A 17,466-nucleotide genomic window follows, 5' to 3' on the forward strand; every position below is an offset into this window, starting at 1 on the left:
AGGTGGAAGAGACGACGAAGGAGGAAGAAGCGGAGGCGGTGGCGACAGGTAGCGGTTGCGGTTGCGGTTACGACGTCGGTGACAGTAGCTGTGGCGATGCTGGAGGCGACGAAGAAGGTGAAAGAATCGGTAAAGGTGGCGGTGGTGAAAGAGACAGAGACGGCGAAGTTGGGATCTAGTTGGCAACGGGTGCAAGCGAGCATAGAGTATACATATGTATACGTAAGTACGCGATCGGCCCCTACACACGAATCCGTAAGATACCTACGGGAGAGAAAAGACGGAGAGAGACGTTAAACGTGCGCGAGAGAAACGGGGAAGAAAGAGAAAGAAGGAAGGAGGGGAGAGAGAGAGAGAGGGAGAGAGCGAGAGAAGAACCGAGTAGAAGGAGAGAAGAAGAGAAGGAGGCCTCCGCGTCGACATATATGCGGCGAGAACGCGCGCCTCCTGACTCAGTGCTTGACAAGCCAGCAAGCTCTTAGGATCCATCGAGTTTTAACGGCACAGCCTGTTTCACCAGCTGCCTGCCACTGCCACGCGCGTAACGCTTCTTCTTTTCTGTGTCGTTCTCTTCCTTCGCGCAAGTCTCTATAATTTCTCTCGATCGTTCAATGACCGATCGCACCGATCGAATCGCTAGATTTCGTGAACCTTCGCTAGGGTAGACACGGTCTATCCGGATACCAGAAGGAACAATAACGAACGAAGAAGGAGGCGCGATAGAATCTATTGAATCGGTAAGATTTCGAGGAGGTTCTCTTCGGGGATTTTTTCCATGATAGGTTTAAGAAGGCGTCGCATCGGCAAACGGTGACGTATCGTTGGCGCGTACGCGTTTGAAGTTCGCGCTGGAGCACGAGGATCCGTCGAGGACCACCCCTTTCGATCTCGAAAAGAGGATCGCGGCCGACGGCCGACCCATCGATCCTTCGGTGCAATGTGATTTTTAAAGGTATCCTGGTGCATCGAGTGCGCGGCGAATCCTTCGGTGATCGTTGTACGCGGACGGTGAAAACGGAAGTAAAGTAAAGAAAACGAAGGGTAACAAAACGGAAGAAAAGGAAAGGACAAGCGTAGAGGAAGGTAACGGTAGAGTCGGTTATCGTTAGAGATCGCGAGAAAGGGAAAAGAAGGGAAGAAAAGGGCCGCGAGGCAGCGGGTTCGTAGGCACGAAACGGCTAAGAGAAGAAAACGAAACTGGATCGCGTAGATCGCGATCGTTGCCGGGGCTGTTTGCCTTGCGTCCGCGATGTATCGGTTGACGGAAGCGACGAGGAGCGGCGCGTCGTCCGTCGAAAGAATTTTCTCGAAACGGGGCCCGTAAGACAGCGCGAAATCAAAAGGATAACGTGGCCGGATAAATCACGGAAGAAGAAACACTCGTCGCGGAAGCGGATAGCGGAAAAGGAGGAGAAGTTGGAGCCGAAGAAAACGAAAAAGGTGGAGGAGAACGAGGTGAAAGTGGAGACGAGGCCGGAAAGGGAGGAGGCGGAGGAGGCGGAGGGGAAGGAGGAAAACGAAAACAACAACAACGACGACGACGACGACGCCGACAACGACGACGACGACGACGACGACGACGACGACGATCACGACGAGGTGGCGGAGGCGGAGGAGGAGGAGGAGGAGGAGGTGGAGGAGGTGGAAGTGGAAGAAGAAGAAGAAAAAGAAGAGGAGGAAGAAGAAGACGAAGTGCAGGAACAAGGAGCAGAACGAAGAGAAGAGGTAAAGGAGAAGGATAAGGAAAGAGTTAAGGAAGTGGAAGTGGAAGAGGAAGAGGAAAAGGAAGAGGAGGTAAAGGTGGAGGTGGAGGTGGGGGCGGTGGTGGTGGGGGTGGTGGGGGTGGTGGTGTTGGTGGTGGTGGAGGTGGTGGTAGTGGCGGTGGCGGTGGTGGTGGCGGTGGCGGTGGCGGTGGCGGTGACGGTGGCGGTGGTGGTAACGGTGGCGGAGGTGGAGGAAAAAGAAGAGGAAGTAAAAGCAAGCGAAGCGTACGAATTTCTAATCCGTGCGAGATAAAAAAAAAATCGAACGAGTACAAGTGGAAGTAGAAGAAGAAGGAGAGGCAAAGGTGGAAGCGAAAGAAGAGGACGGAGGCAAAATAGGCGCGACCTTCGCAGCGAGGAAACGAACGGAGAAAAAATTGGCAAGGCGTAAGAACCATGAAGTCGAGTATCTGATAGTTGGTTCGGCGAGGAAGGCCCATCGTAACTGATCCGACTAAAGGGTGACCTTGAGCAAGATGGTCAGGAGGGCGCTACTACTATTCTCGCTGTTCCTTCTCGGTGCCTTCGATGCTCCCGGCATCGAGAGAGCCCGCGTCAGATATCTGGTGATGGCCGGTAACACCTGTAACACTTGCAGGATGCACGAGGAGATCAGAGCACTCAGCCTCGAAGCCATCAAAGAACAGATACTGAACAAGCTTGGCTTGAAACAAGCACCGAATATGACGGGCAGAGCTTTGCCGAGAATTCCACCGATTTCCAAGCTGATGGACATGTACGGGATGCAGGCCGATCAACCGCAGCCCCTCGAGCCCGGTATCACCCACCACGAGGAGATCGACGAATACGCTGCCAAGACGGAGAGCGTATTTGCTCTGGCGCAACCTCGTAAGTTTTCGATAATTACCCTTTACTCTCTCTCTCTCTCTCTCTCTCTCTCTCTCTCTTTCTCTCTCTTTCTCATACACGCTCTCTCACATTCCCCTTCTCCCTCTTTCTCTTTCTAGCAAGCGTTTTCGCGCCGGATCGAAAATTAGTTGGCAGGAGACGCGACCGCGTCGATTTTCCCGCGATGTCGCGTTTGTATCGCGTCGTCGCGGCAACGAAATACCTCTTCCGAGTCGCGAGCGCGTTTACGAATAACGATCGTCCCGACGATAAAACCTCTTACGTTGCAGCTGCCGTGTTTTTCCTTGGCAACGCCAACCGAATTAACCTTTACCACCCGTGCAAGCTCGACATGCTCGTTACACCGCAGTTTGCAACATTGTCGTTTCAATTGATACGCACTCGGTTGCAAACGAACGTACGATTAAATTGAAACGATAATTATATAACGCGTTCGTGACTTTGTCTCCATCGACGGCAGTTAACCGACGAGACCGATAACAAGGTTTCGCTCGACGTACGAAGGAAGAATCTCGATCGTAGCAAATTCGTACCTTTTCGTCGGGGGCCGAAAGGTATTTCAGGCTTCCTGCGGGCATCGATTTGAAATTCGATCTTGCCTTCAGGCTTCGACTAGTTAGTCGCGAAGCAACGATAATGGCCCTTATTATCGGATCACCTAGCGTCTCGAGAGCGTAATTGCTCCGTGCAACAGGGCACCGTTCTCGAAAAACTTCGATCGAATCGTTTCGGAATCGCAAAAACGCAACTATTTTGCACTCGGTTACAGGAATCTGCATCAGCCAAAGAAGCTAAAATGTTGTTAGCCAGGAGTTACGATCTCGGGGCTATTTTATCTTCGACGCTTTCAACGTAAACGACCCCGTAATAGTCACGTTGCGCCGGTAACCCGTGTTTAAGTCATCTCGGATCCGAACAAAATGAAGGGCTCGTTACCGAGGAAAATCAACTATCCGATAGAACCGATCGAACCCGGTAATTTCGCAAATAACCTTACATTTAATATTCCGTTTATCTACGAGCATCGTTTGACAAGCCTCGCGACAGATTCTTTCATCGAACGGCCGATCGCGTGATCGACGATACTTATCGACGCTTTATTACTCTCGCGGTATCCGCGTAATTATAGGGGGCACTCGTTAAATTTCTCTATAGAAATCGTTATCAGTTAAGGAGCCATTTTTCGTTAGCGGACGATCTTCCACGGAAATTTCTCCTTTCGTTTCGCGTTACGGTATTCTTAACCTCTTCCCGTGCTTTGAGTATCACTCGTGACGCATTTACACCTCAAATCTTACTCAAACTTTGAATACTCGACTTTGAAATTTAGGTTCAACCATAAGTTGCATTATCAAGGATCTGAATATAAAATACTCAGAAAATTTTCTTTGTTCGTTTTAATGTTACAGCCCTGAATAGTCTTGGCTGATAAATAAATGGGAAGGGGTTAATTCTCGAGTTTAAACCACAATTCGATGAAGCATACCTATAAGTCGATTCGACGCTCGATTTATAACACCCGAGATAACGACGGCTAAAAGCGACTAAGTTTCGAAAGTTAAGTTATCGCGAAGATTAGCGGACAAGTTCAGTGCAAAAATAAATAACCGATATAAGTATATTCTATTGTAAGGTAAGGAAGCTACAATTTCTACCAAGGGAACCACGAATATAGTAGAGGGTTATCGCCTAGGGCGACCTATATCGCCCAACGTCTGAAGTTGCAGGATCATCTCTGGTATTCGCTCGTGCAATCTTTTTCGTCTTTCTTTCCTCTTCTCCTTCACCTACCACCACTCCCCTTCTCTTCCTATGCTTCGAATTCCCCGTTCGCTTCTTTTTCTGCTTCGGACCACATTCCTTCTCTTTCACCCAGTTTTCTTTCTTTGCATTTCCGCGCCGATTCTCTTTCATTTTTGCAATTACACTTTTTTTCCATATTCATTTTCTTTTTTATTAGGTTAGATATTGAGAATTTCATTTTTCTGATACATTTGTATATTTCATTTTTCTGATACATGTATTATATTTCATTTTTCTGATACATTTGTATATTTAATTTTTCTGATACATCTGCATATTTAATTATTCTGATACATGTATTACATTGAATTTTTCTGATACATTTGTATATTTAATTTTTCTGATACATGTATTATATTCAATTTTTCTGATACATTTGTATATTTAATTTTTCTGATACTTTTGTATTATATTTAATTTTTCTGATACATCTGTATGTTTAATTTTTCTGATACATATGTATATTCAATTTTTCTGATACATGTATTACATTGAATTTTTCTGATACATTTGTATGAATGAAAGGGGCTATGGGCTCGGAGGTGCATCTCGCAAGAAATAATCGGAGTTGCTGACGGCGGTTTCGTATTTTTGCGCGGAATTTCGAATGACGAGGTTACGATTCGTCACGTTCGTACGAATTTCCAGCGGTACTTGGGAACGGTGAACCAGGCTGCTCCGTTGGTAAGGTCACGGTCGGTGTATAGCCTAGGTCAGGCCCATCGCTCGTTATCGCGTTAAACTCGATGGTCCGCCGAAACCGTTTTCGGTCTATCACGCGTTTCTCCGAACCGTTTATGCGGAAATAATCGTCAAGTCCTCTCACGATCGTTCCCGAAATACCGAGGCTATTTGAATGGTGTCCACATTTTACCGATGTTACCGAAGCGTCGCATTCCTGTATATTTTGCTATTCCGATCGGCAACGTCACTAAGAATGTGTCGTGTAATTTCGCGCGATAATAACTCACACGAGGTGTTTCTATCTTTAAACGTCTATCTCGGTGACATTAATTTCGATCGGTATACTCGAACACGGATCTATTAGTCGTCGTATAATAACAGCAGGGACGGTGGAACTGCGGTCAGCATCGGAGACAGGCGCCATACTATCAGTGATTCTCAATTCGCTCGAACGGAGGACCCTTCTGTTATCTATTTCGTCTGTTTATCGGTTAGCATCTCGTTTATCGCGTGGAGCGGATCGGAGTTCAGGTAACAGATTCGCGACGAGGTGCTACGATGCGAAACTGCGAGCGTATATTTCGTACTTGATCGAGGATCTAGTTCGATACGCGAGCGGTATCATCGAATCGATCGGGCGGTATCGTCGATCCGGAGAACCAGTTTGTCGTGTTCCCGGCTCTCTCGCAGGCTCGCAGGTATTAACGCGCGGCGAATATCGGTGTTACGTTGCAACGCTATTGCTGCTCGCGTTTAAGGACTACTAGGGTTACATAACAATTCGATGGGTATTATCTCGTTGGTTAGACGCGTGCTTACAATATTAGATCGGCGCCAAACGGTGTCGCGTTACCGCTACCTTACGCGGATTCTCATTTCATCTCGCAACGGGAACCCTCGTTTCGTTACCGAATCTTCGATATCGGAAGCGTCCGAACGGTCGCGGTTTCTTCGCTCCCCTTTTCGATTCGCGTTGTACGATACTTGTTTCTTTACAGGGTGGGGAGAGAGAGAGAACGATCGATGAAACGAGAGAAGAGGCGTTTCCGCGCGTTCCTTCTATCCCCTGTCCTAGCGGTGTTTGAAAAGGGGTGCCCGAACGCACGCGATACTTTAGCCAGGTACGCTAGGGCCTTTTCGACGAGCGAAAGAAAGGAAGGAAGGAAGCAAGGGAAGTTAAGATTACGGGGCGAGAGTCGGGGATTCGTAAGGCGAGGGAGGTTGAGAGTATGGAAGAGAGGGAAGGCGCGTGACCCAAATGCGAATTTTATCGAGTTACGCCGTTATGCTGTCGAAGTGCAGTCGCAATTGCAAGGCGGCTTCGTCACGCGATGCAAATTACTCGGGGGCGGCAGTTTTTACGTCCGGTTTTACCGTGAACGCGGTCCCTTCGGCCCGATCTCGGCACCCCTTTCGCTTACCGGAAACGCGATAACTCCTCGCAGATACGTGACGAATTTTCCCGGTTATCGTCGATCGTAGATCCTCGATCGCGTCATATTCGGTGTCGTAACGATCGTGTCGTTCGTGTGCCGCGCGGAAACCGCGGTTTCGTTCATTTTACTGGCTGTTGGCAACCACTCGGATCCGAACGTTCACGCGAAACGAACCGCACGAAACGAACCGACGATCGTTCGATGCGTCACGGGAATCACGCGAGCCCATGCGATTCTCGCTTTCTACGAATGCTTTTTTTTTATTCATTTTACACGGAGAGAAACCGCAAAAATAAAACGAGATTCTCGTTCGGAGATCAACCCCTATACACAATACAGTTTACCCTCTCTTTTTCATACTTTACATTTCATTTACTACTTTGTCTATGAGTCTTTTACTATCCGAGTTCTTACAGAGGTGCACATCGTTAAAACCATCTACATGGCTTGATGACTATGATTTTGTGTAGTTATCAAAAGTTTAGAGTTTATTTAGGAAATTTCTTGAAAATTCGATTTAATTCAAGGCTGGTATCGTTCATTACATCAAACCATCTATATATCTTGATAACCATGATTTTTTTTAGTTATCAAATTTAGCTTTGACTTTATTCATAAAATTTCTTGAAACTTCAATTAAATGCAAGGCACGATATTTGAACAGCGTAAGAGAACATAACATTGTGTACAAATTCGAGGTACATTTTTAATCACAAGATAAATTCGCAGAAAAGGCAATAAGGTTATAGAATTACTCTAAAAAAAAGAACAAATGTTGCTGATTCTGTTATTGCTTATTGTTATAGAGTATGTGCGTATCAATATTAGAAGTTATGTGAAAGATGAAAATTGCGGATAACGTAGTGTTTACTTTGTCGTGCACTTTTGAACTTGAGCGTCGGAACCATCTTAAATTTCTAGCAGACAAGTTTGATCGCATCGAGCACCGAGCCGTCGCTAGACGATTCGTCGCGCGATATTTTTAAACGTCGTCGCCCTTAGGACGACGGCTGACCGTGCCGAAGAGCGAAAGAACCGAACGATAGCGGTGAAAAGTGCATCGAGGATAGGCGCGCGCGACGAGGGGAACGGAGGTCGTGCGGTATCAATTATTTCTTCGTTTATTTATAGGCAGGGCCACGACACCGCGGTATCACCGTTGTTTTCCATCATTTCCACTCGTTCGATTCGCTTTCCCTTTCTCGTATTTCATGGCGAATTCGCAAAAGTCTCCCAAGAAAATTCCTGTCGCCGTCGGTGTTCTTTTTCGAATTCTCGAACACGTGTACCAGGTACCCCTGTACGAAAGCGTCTAAGGCGTAAGAAAACGTTTTGGTAGTATAGTCGAGCAATGCGAGTGACCTCCGTTCGCTAAAACTATATTTATCTCAAGCTTCGAAGCACGGTGTACTTGGTGCTTTAGCTTTGTTGTCTCTCCTCCTCTTTCCCCGTCGCCGTGTCTCCCTCTCTCTGTTTCGTACCGCGTATTTTCTTTCTCTTTTTTCTTTCTCGCATCCTTTCGCCTCTTTCTTCCTCCGCCGCTGCTCGCTCTACGCGTTTATTCGCGTCCGTTAGGAGCGGTAAAATTCGCGCGCGCGTTACGTCGCTTCTCGAGCCGATCAAAGTCTCCGGACAAGGGTATCGTTGTCCCGACTCGTTTCCCTCCGAATTCCACCACTTTTGCCCCTCTTTTTGCCGGGAATCGGTGATTCCCTGGGCGCGGCGTTAAACGTAGTTTTAATCTCGTTTGCGCCAGACGGCCGGTAGTCGGGTCTGGACGAAAATAAAATTGCCATCCTTCTGTCTGGCCACTCTTTCCATCCACCGCTTTTCGACGCGCCTGACTCATCGTCCCTAAACGACAAAGAAGAACCGCCGGTGAAAACGAGAGTAAAACGCCGTTTTCTCCCTCTGATCATCCTCGCGATTAACCCCTTGCACTATCATTTATTTGTTAGCTGCGTCAGTCAAAACTGTCTAACTTCAGCTACAATATTAACCGTCTAACTACAGCCATATGTTAACTAAACCTACCGGAATTAATTCGAAACTGAAAATGAAGTTAAAAATAAATAAACAACCGATGAAACATAAATTAGTACACATTTATTCTTTATCTTGAAAATCAATTCTGATTTCAAGAAATGTAACTTTAACAAAATATGTAGCTTATAATAAGAAACTTGTGGTGCAGTCATTTGACAGTTTTAGTGTTAAAACAGACAAAAGAATTGAAATGTTATGTCAATATCTTATTATTCAATCGTTGACTATGCGAATTATAATTGGACTCCAAATTGAAGCGTATTAACCCCTTGTACTATTACTTATTTGTCAGGTGCGTCAGTCAGAACTGTCCAATTAAACTATAACATTAAAATAGACAAAAAAATTGAAATTTTATTTTAACATGTTATTATTCAATCGTTGATGCAAATTGACTTGAACTGCAAATTGAAGCGTATTAAAAATTTGAGTAAAATAGATCAGGGTTGAGGTACGAGTCAGACTCGTCAAAATATAGCAAGGGGTTAAACCCGTGTCGAAACAGATTGTTGGATAGCGAATTGCAGCGAATCGATTAAAATCCGATCGGGAAGATATGGTAAATTAAGTTCGAAGTCCTCGGAGAAAGACGCGGATGTCAGGAGGTGGTTGCGTGGCAGAGAGAAAGGCAAACGGGACGCGATATTCCGAACGGCAATTACCGGCGATAAATCGATTTAAAGAGGGGCTTGGCTGGGTGGACGGATTACCGGCAACGGTAATTGCTCGACTCCGTGACAGAGCGTGAAACGTGGAAATCCGATGGGACGCGAAGAGAATAGAAAATGCGGATCGAAAATAGAGGCGACCGCCAGAGGAAGGGGAATTACCGATAAGCAATTATCTCGGGATGTCGCCGGAAATTAGACGTACGCGCGACGCGGTGCATGACAGTGACAGCGATAATGATACCGATAACGATAACGATGCTGCTACTCGAACGAACGATCTCCCGCCGCGTCGGCCGTAATAATTAAACGAGTCTTCCCCGTAACATCGCGCACGGCAATTAGCCGCCGTTACGGTGCAACGACGATGTCATCTTTGAGGGTTCCAATCTGAGAATTACCATTTTCGGGAAAACTACCGCGACGAAAAAGGGAAGCTAACTCGAATACGACGAGTCCGGGTTAGAAGACAGCGTATCGAGAAGGTCACCGATTGATCGTCCAGAGAAAAACGTAGTCGGACGTAACGGTACGATTTAAGGTTACTTTACCCTTCATGGAAGCGGTCTCGACGAGCGATGACCCGAATAGAGTCGCGGCTAACGTTCCCCGCATAAACTCGTCCCACCTTTTTTTTCTCTTTTCCGCGTATCACGGTTTCCGTTGCATCGACGACTAACGTCTTTCGCGGAACACCGACGCCGCGGTGTTCCCGGGGCAAATGGACGCACGTGCGCGCTCGCAAAGGTCTTCGTACTTGTCAGCGGCAAGAAACTCGCGGTTACTTCTCCGGTTGTTCTTGATTTATTGACAATCTCCTCGATCACGGAACCTTGTTCGGTATCGATCGTCCCATCCGTCATCGTTTCTTCTCCATCATTTTTCAACGAATCCTCCGCTTTCCAGATCAGAGGCTAAGGCACTCGAAGGGCAGCCTGGACGTGCTTTACTTTAAATTCTCCGACAAAGTGGTGCAGCACCGCGTCACCAGGGCGGAGTTGTCTCTGTGGATATGGGGCACGGAGGACGGCTCCGAGGACGCGGACGAACCGGTGGAGGACGCGGAGAGCGCCGAGGACGAGGGTCCCGTCACGATCACCTTGCAGAGGATCGTTCGCGGCGGCACCGAAACCGGAGGACCCTCCCTGGGACCACCCTTGACCACCAAACATCCTCGACCCATCGGTCGCAAAGGTAACTGGGTAACGATCGAGCTCAGGAGAATGGTGGCCGAGTGGTTCAAACACCCGAGAGACAATCTGGGGGTGGCGCTCAAGATATCCGGACCCGGTGGCAATCATCGTAGAAACTCGAAACTGGTCGAGACTAACCCTGCGGCCGAGTACGCGCCGTACCTAGAAGTACAGACGCAAGAACTCGACTCGAGAAGGGGCGCCAGGATCAAGAGGAACGTAGGACTCAATTGCGACGAGGCCAGCCAAGAGACCAGGTGCTGTCGCTACAAGCTCACTGTGGACTTTGAGAAGTTTGGATGGGATTGGATCATCGCACCCAAGAAGTAAGTTCCTTTATTTTCTTTGTTTCTTCAAATGAAACTTCATGAAACACGACCTAACGACAGTTCGCTGTGACCAACTATATTGCTTTAGTCTATCATAGTATTGTTAGCGTCCTCCAGGGTTGATTTTGAAATATCTTTATTTCTTGAAATGAAGCTTCATGAAAAGTATCTAATGCACGACCTAAGATCTAAGAGTTCAGACAGACAGATTGCTGTGACCAACTATATTGCTTTAGTCCATCATAGTATTGTTAGCGTCCTCCAGGGTTGATCTTGAAATATCTTTGTTTCTTGAAACGAAACTTCATGAAAACTAATGCACGAAGATCTAAGACCAACTTTGCTTTAGTCCATCATCCTCCATCTTCCATTTAGCATCCTCCATCTTGTATGAAATTTCGTGTGAGTTTTGTCTAACGACGAAGGTAAACGCGTTGCGATTTTGTACCCCAGGTACGACGCCAATTACTGTTCGGGCGATTGTCCGATGGCCTTTCTGCCAGCGTATCCAAACACCCACATCGTCAGCCTGGCGGAGCCACCGAACAACTCTGGTCCATGCTGCGCCCCGAGGAAACTGTCGGAGATCACGATGCTGTACTTCGACAACGAGTATCAGATCGTCTTCTCGCGGTTGCCGGGCATGGTCGTCGAGAGATGCGGATGCTCATAGTCCACCTTTCGGTTCGAGAATAGCGACGCCGAGGAAGACACCGAAGAAGCCGAGGAAGGAGCTATCTTCGATCGTGCTTTTCTTTCTATCGTTTTCCTTATTTTTTTAAGAGCGCTGCTCGATCGGTGTCGTTGCGCGATCCTCGACGGTTCGATGGACTAAACAGTGCCTTGTTTCGGGTGTCTCGAGTGTGCGAACTTGCATTCACCGGCACAACGGTCGGCAACGACGCGAAAGGACAATGATCGGAAGTTTGGAGCGTCCATTCTTCCGCCTAGTAATATTAGCAAGACATTTTGAAAGTCTATAGGTCCATGATAAGGCGGATAGTTCCTAGAGTCACGGTATTATTATTAAGACGTCGATGCGTTTGCACCTGATCTATGAGAACGACCGCGAAACAACCTATTTTTTATATGGGAACCTATCGCATCGAGTTTCTCGGATACCGTTTTCGACAATCGATCTTTTACCGAGTTAGAATTTTTACGAGTCGCGCGAAACCGAAGCAAACGTTTTATCGCGATGTTCCCTCGCGCATTCGACGCGAGAATACGAAACGATTTTGGTAGTCGTTGCTGATCGGTGGAAACGCGTTGGCTACGAGATCTCGGTGTACAGTGAATCGTTATTTTTTTTCTTTTCTTCCCCTTCCCGTCTTTGCGCTCCATTTCCGTTTTTTCTCGACGATAGTACGCGAGTACTTTATCTCTGTCTTTTAAGGATTTTAGGACAGCGAGGCTCCGTGTAAATACCAAGCTTTCCAACCGATCTTCGCGAATCTCCACCGAGAGAATCGCGAGGATTTCACTTGTAAAACGCGTATCTTTAAGTGTATCGAATCGGCGATTAGCATCGCAAAATATTACCCGAAGGTGTCACCGTCCGATACGTTCGGACTAACATTTTTCACGCGAAAGTACTCTTTAGAAAGAATAAGGTTGTTCTCCAGCCGCGATTCGGTAAATTATGGTAGTGTCGTTGTGATATCTAGCTGCTTGGCTCTGTGTAACGCCGATCGGATGAGCATACCATTGTTTATAAGCTTTCCGAGTCTCTCTCTCTCTCTCTTCGTACGTGTTGAGAATCTATCGTAACCTTTATGGAGACGCAAACGTCTTTTTATTCCTTTTCCTCGCAAAATTTCACGATCCGAAAGCGATGTTTTCGTTTGAAAATCTCGTGAAAATTTGTACGTCCTTTCCTTCCGTTTGTTTTTTCAACGTACCTATAATTAAAAAACACAAAAAAAAAATAACGAAATTGTGTACTTCCAGTATCCAAGGGCGGCGAATATTGCATACTTATACGTACATATACGTACACGTATACGCTAGCGCGCGAGTGGCGCGCACGTGCGCATACACATGCATGCATCCACACACACAAACACACATACACATACACACGTACGGGCGCGCGCATAAAACGTGTACTTCCTAGGTAGAGAGTATTCATAGGATATTTATTCGCTGAAATAAATGGTTTTTTCGATGAATGGTGTGTCGATTTATTCCTTCGTAGAATTTTCGTTTATGTTTATTAGCGCACGGATATTTTAATCGGTCTCGATTAACGTTTAATCGAATGTTTCCTTTCTTCTCTGCTGCTCGCGATTAATCACGGTAAGAGTCACGCCGGCCATTCACCGCGATAAACTTTCGGCCCACGAGACGATTATTGTTTCGCTCATTTTCGGTAAGTTTAACTTTCCAGAATTTCGCAAGCAAGCAGAATCACCAAATTCACCAAATATTCGAACAATCGGTTTTTTGTGTCCACGCTTTTATCTCGGGTCAGAGCTCGAGTATGACCGATTATTTGTTGCGAATTTTTAACGTTTCCTCGAAACAGTTGCAAAGGTGCCTTATTCGCGTGCTTTCGGACATCTACGGTTTGTACACAGATCATTTTCCTTTCATTTTAACCCTTCGAGGTGACTCACCATTATATTTAACCCTTTGCACTGCTATGTCGAATGTGGCTCGACATTGGATCTCATAAATAATTCAGATAAATATCGAACGTGTATATTATCGTTTATATACTACTTGTAATAAAAGAAAAATATAGTTGTTACATACTCCACCCTGTTGCAATACATTTTATTGGGAACCCCTTTCTTGATCTATTTAGTAAATTAAGGAAGAAATTGTGGAGTGCAAAGGGTTAATACAATAATTTTAAATAAGCATTTTTAACTGATTCTATAACATGACACGCGTGATAAACATAGCGAAATAAACAAGTGGAAATTATTAGTACAGAAATAACCTCAAGAAAATTCATTTAACTTTTTAAAGTTGCTGTTTGTAAACAGTCAAATTACCTTCGAGTGCAAAGGGTTATCGTAATTAACAAGCCTGCTCCGAATCATCGCAAGGACGCAACTCGTATTTTCGAGGTAATGCATCGATAAATTTTGTCGACGAATCCGAAGCTGAGTTTCGCGCTAACCGCGCGAACGACAGGGAATGGCCTTCAGCGCGCGCGTGCTGCCACAGAAAATAAACGCCGACGTAACTATGTAGGTATGTAAGTAAATTGTTCGTAAAAGTTGATAACAACCGAGGGAAATTGCAACGCAATTTACGTATCGATGACTCCAATCGTTTACCTTTCGCTTAGGACGCTCAAGACATTTTATTGCCAATTCTTAACCTCTGACATTCGACTTCAAGAATCGGAAAACTTGGAGAAAACTAATTGCTAGGAAAGAGTTTATGTAGCTTATATAGTTTATATAGTGCTTTATAAAGGATAATTATTAGGATCTTATTAGGATCATAGTCGCCAAGGGATATGGTGACGTTGGTGTCAAGGGCAAGGTTTTACACGTCTCAGAATTGCTTGAATCTTTGTATAATTTTACAATTTACCTCTTCGGTCATTTTCCTGATTTTTCCTGTATGTTAAAAATTTAAATGTGAATGGCAAGAGTAGGCCATATGTAATTTATCAGAGTGCTTTCCTGGTTGCTAGGGAAAGTTTGGGGCTAAAGGATGAATACTCAAGGGCTATGGTGACGTTGGTGTCAAGGGCAAAGTTTTGCCAAAGAGGTATTCTTTTGCTGACTGTGGTAACACGTCTCAGAATTGCTAAAATCTTTGTATAATTTTACAATTTACCTTTTCGGTCATTTTCCTGATTTTTCCTGTATGTTAAAAATTTAAATGTGAATGGCAAGAGTAGGCCATATGTAATTTATCAGAGTGCTTTCCTGGTTGCTAGGGAAAGTTTGGGGCTAAAGGATAATGTCGTCAAGGGCCATGACGTTGTCCTGACAGTCAAGGTTTAGCCGAAGAGACATTGCGTTTAACGCATCACGGAATAGACAGACTAAATCTAATAATTTTCCTGATTTTCCTATATTAGACAAATTGTAAGGAGCGTTTCCGCGGTCAAAGAGAACGAGATCTCTCTCGAGAAAGTAACCGCGTGCCTTTTTTATCTTCTTTTTATTATTACCACGCTCGCTGACCCAATATAGAAGGAGCTTTCTTCGTACGAGTTATTAGCGCGAAACGTAACAAACAATATCGGTTGAGAAACGATCGTAATTTTCCGTCGACTAAACGGTGGCGCAGATTCGTGTATCTCCAAATATTGTTTCCTACGCTTCTATCTTTCGCCCGGTTTATCCATTGCGCTACGTGTTTGAAAGCGGTATCGGCCGCTTTGTTTCGTGGGCCACGTTATCGGTGTTTACCGAAAAACGAACAACAACATCCTGGCTTTTCCCGATTTCTTATTTTATTTGTGAAAGAGGCGATCGGCTCTGCATTGGTCCCCGAGAACAAAGCGAGATATGCATGTTCGTAACGCGATCTTGGATGCACAAGTGGACAAGTCAACCAGTTGACTTTACGGCAGTCAACTGTTTCGCCAGACGTGCCAATTCTCGTTTTATTGTTTTTCTTCGCTGCCGCCGCCGCCGAGCACTCGTCCTTGCCGACGGTCGGGTTACTGCTCCCCTTTCGCCGAAACGGAAACAAGAAAATACCGTCGACGCGACGGCAACCAATGCTTAAAACTAAACGTTTCGATTGCGTATCTATTCCGGTCAACATCGCGACAGATTCGATCTATCGGCTTTGACCGAGAAAGAATTCGATCGGACGAAAAGATGATATAATCGCCGAGGTGGCGACGGCAGATTGCTTTCAAGACGCGATCATGCTAATCGGAGTCGAAGTCGTGCATTCGGACGGTGGCAAAGAGGCTTTGATGCCAGTTGCCTGGCCATCAAGCCGAGTAGACGGCATGTACAGTCGTGAACAAATCTGGCTTCCCTGGGGGAAATAATATCGCAATCAGGGGGACGTCCTTCATTTTTATTTCACTCGAATATTCAGTTATCTTGAAAATTTCTACACGTAGGAATTTCAGATATTTTGGACTTGGTGGTTTATGTATTTTGGACTCTAGCAATTTTACGGTCAATTTTGTTCTGTTTCATTATATTCAATTTTGTTCAATTTCGTTATATTCAATTTTGTTCAATTTCTTTACATTCAGTTTTGTTCAATTTCATTACATTCGATTTTTCATTTTTATGTCGTTGGAGTTTGTGGATCTTCAAGTTTGGGACATGAGATTTTCTGAACGTAGATATTTGTGGACCTTGAGATTTTAGGATCTAGAGATACAGTATAGAAATTTAGGAACCTAATCAGAATTTTTGAAGTCACAGAAATTAATTTGTAAGTTTATAAATTAAAAAATTGACAGAGTTCGAAGAAGTCTACATTAGTGTTTGTATATCTTCGAGTTTGGGATGTCAGAATTTTTAAGCACAGACATTTGATGACATCAGTACTTGGATGTCAAGATAGTCTAAAAATTTATAAATCTAATTCGAGGATAGAGGATTAGAATTTTTTGAAGCCTCAGAAATTAATGAGTACAAAAAAAAATTTGTAAATTCACAAATTAAAAAATTGCCAAAGTTTGAAGAACACTACGTTGGAATTTATCTTCAAGTTTGGGATGTCAGACTTTTTAAGCACAGATATTTGAAGACTTCAGATTCGTATCTCTAGATAGTCGAAAAATGAAGAAACCTAATTTGAGGCTGAGAATTCTGAAGTCAGAGAAATTTGTATAGAAAAAAATTTGTGAATTAAAAGATCGACAAAGTTCGAAGAAGCCTCCGTTGCACTCGAGTGTACCGGACGAGACCGTGTGTTAATAATTTCGCGCTCGGAACAAGCGGCGATTGTCTTTGAGGGTAGCGTTCGCGTTTAGATCGTTAATTTCGAGGAAGCGTCGTTACAAGATCGTTTCATTTTCGTTGGGCTACCCCGATGATGATAAACGATTTCACCTTATCAATTTTTGACGCGAATAACGTTGAAGTGGTAATTACATGCCAATGGCAGTTGCCTACTTACGTTTTACGATTCGTTTAATGACTTAAGAAACCGCGTTATTAAATTTGCATTTTAAGAGAGTTGAAAGGCGACGTAATCGATAAAAGATAGAAGGAGGATGAAGACCATGCCAAAGTCGAAGTTGGAATAAAGGCTTTAAAGTTTAAAGTCGAAGCAAACTCCGAAGGAACGCGATACGCGATACGCGATACGTATTCGGAGAAGGATACTCGAGGTTCTGGCAGGAGAAGCTTGGGGTTCGTTGTTCTAGAGTCTCGGATGAAGTGGGGCCTTCTCTTCAGCGTCAGGGTACGTCAACCTTGCGACTTTTCGCTAAGGGTTGAAGCACCGAAGGAGCGCAGCATCGCGCGACGCGAGGGATGCGTCCCAACGATAAAAGGGGATGTTTCTCAACCACGAACGAAAAAGTTCGAATTCTATTTTCTCGAAGGAGAAAATGCACTTGAATTACGCCACGTATTTCTAGCGCTCTTAGCTCCGCGCGAAATTTCTGTTTCGCACCTCGGACTCGATCGATCGGTCAATCGAAGCTCCGTGGAGTGCGAAGAAACGAGTCCTCGCGATCCATCTCGATCGATAGAAAGTGGAGTAGCGTTCTCGATTTGCTG

The 17,466-nt window shown here is 45.2% G+C and overlaps 1 protein-coding gene across 1 annotated transcript; it reads left to right on the forward strand.

Moving 5' to 3' along the window:
- The first annotated feature begins 1,917 nt into the window (after positions 1-1,917).
- LOC100883282 (growth/differentiation factor 8) lies at positions 1,918-12,963 on the forward strand. The gene is made up of 3 exons (XM_012284026.2): positions 1,918-2,612; positions 10,177-10,789; positions 11,246-12,963. Exons 1-3 carry the CDS (start codon positions 2,240-2,242, stop codon positions 11,463-11,465), a joined length of 1,206 nt encoding a protein of 401 aa, XP_012139416.1. The 5' UTR covers positions 1,918-2,239; the 3' UTR covers positions 11,466-12,963.
- Positions 12,964-17,466: the final 4,503 nt, after the last annotated feature.

This window comes from Megachile rotundata, chromosome 8, assembly GCF_050947335.1.
Source record: "Megachile rotundata isolate GNS110a chromosome 8, iyMegRotu1, whole genome shotgun sequence".
NCBI classification, from domain to species: Eukaryota; Metazoa; Arthropoda; class Insecta; order Hymenoptera; family Megachilidae; genus Megachile; species Megachile rotundata.

Coding starts and splice junctions, on each gene's coding strand:
- LOC100883282 (XM_012284026.2), top strand. CDS start 2,240: ATGGTCAGGAGGGCGCTACTACTATTCTCGCTGTTCCTTCTCGGTGCC. Junction 2,613..10,176: donor ATTTGCTCTGGCGCAACCTC/GTAAGTTTTCGA, acceptor TCCGCTTTCCAG/ATCAGAGGCTAAGGCACTCG. Junction 10,790..11,245: donor TGGATCATCGCACCCAAGAA/GTAAGTTCCTTT, acceptor TTTGTACCCCAG/GTACGACGCCAATTACTGTT.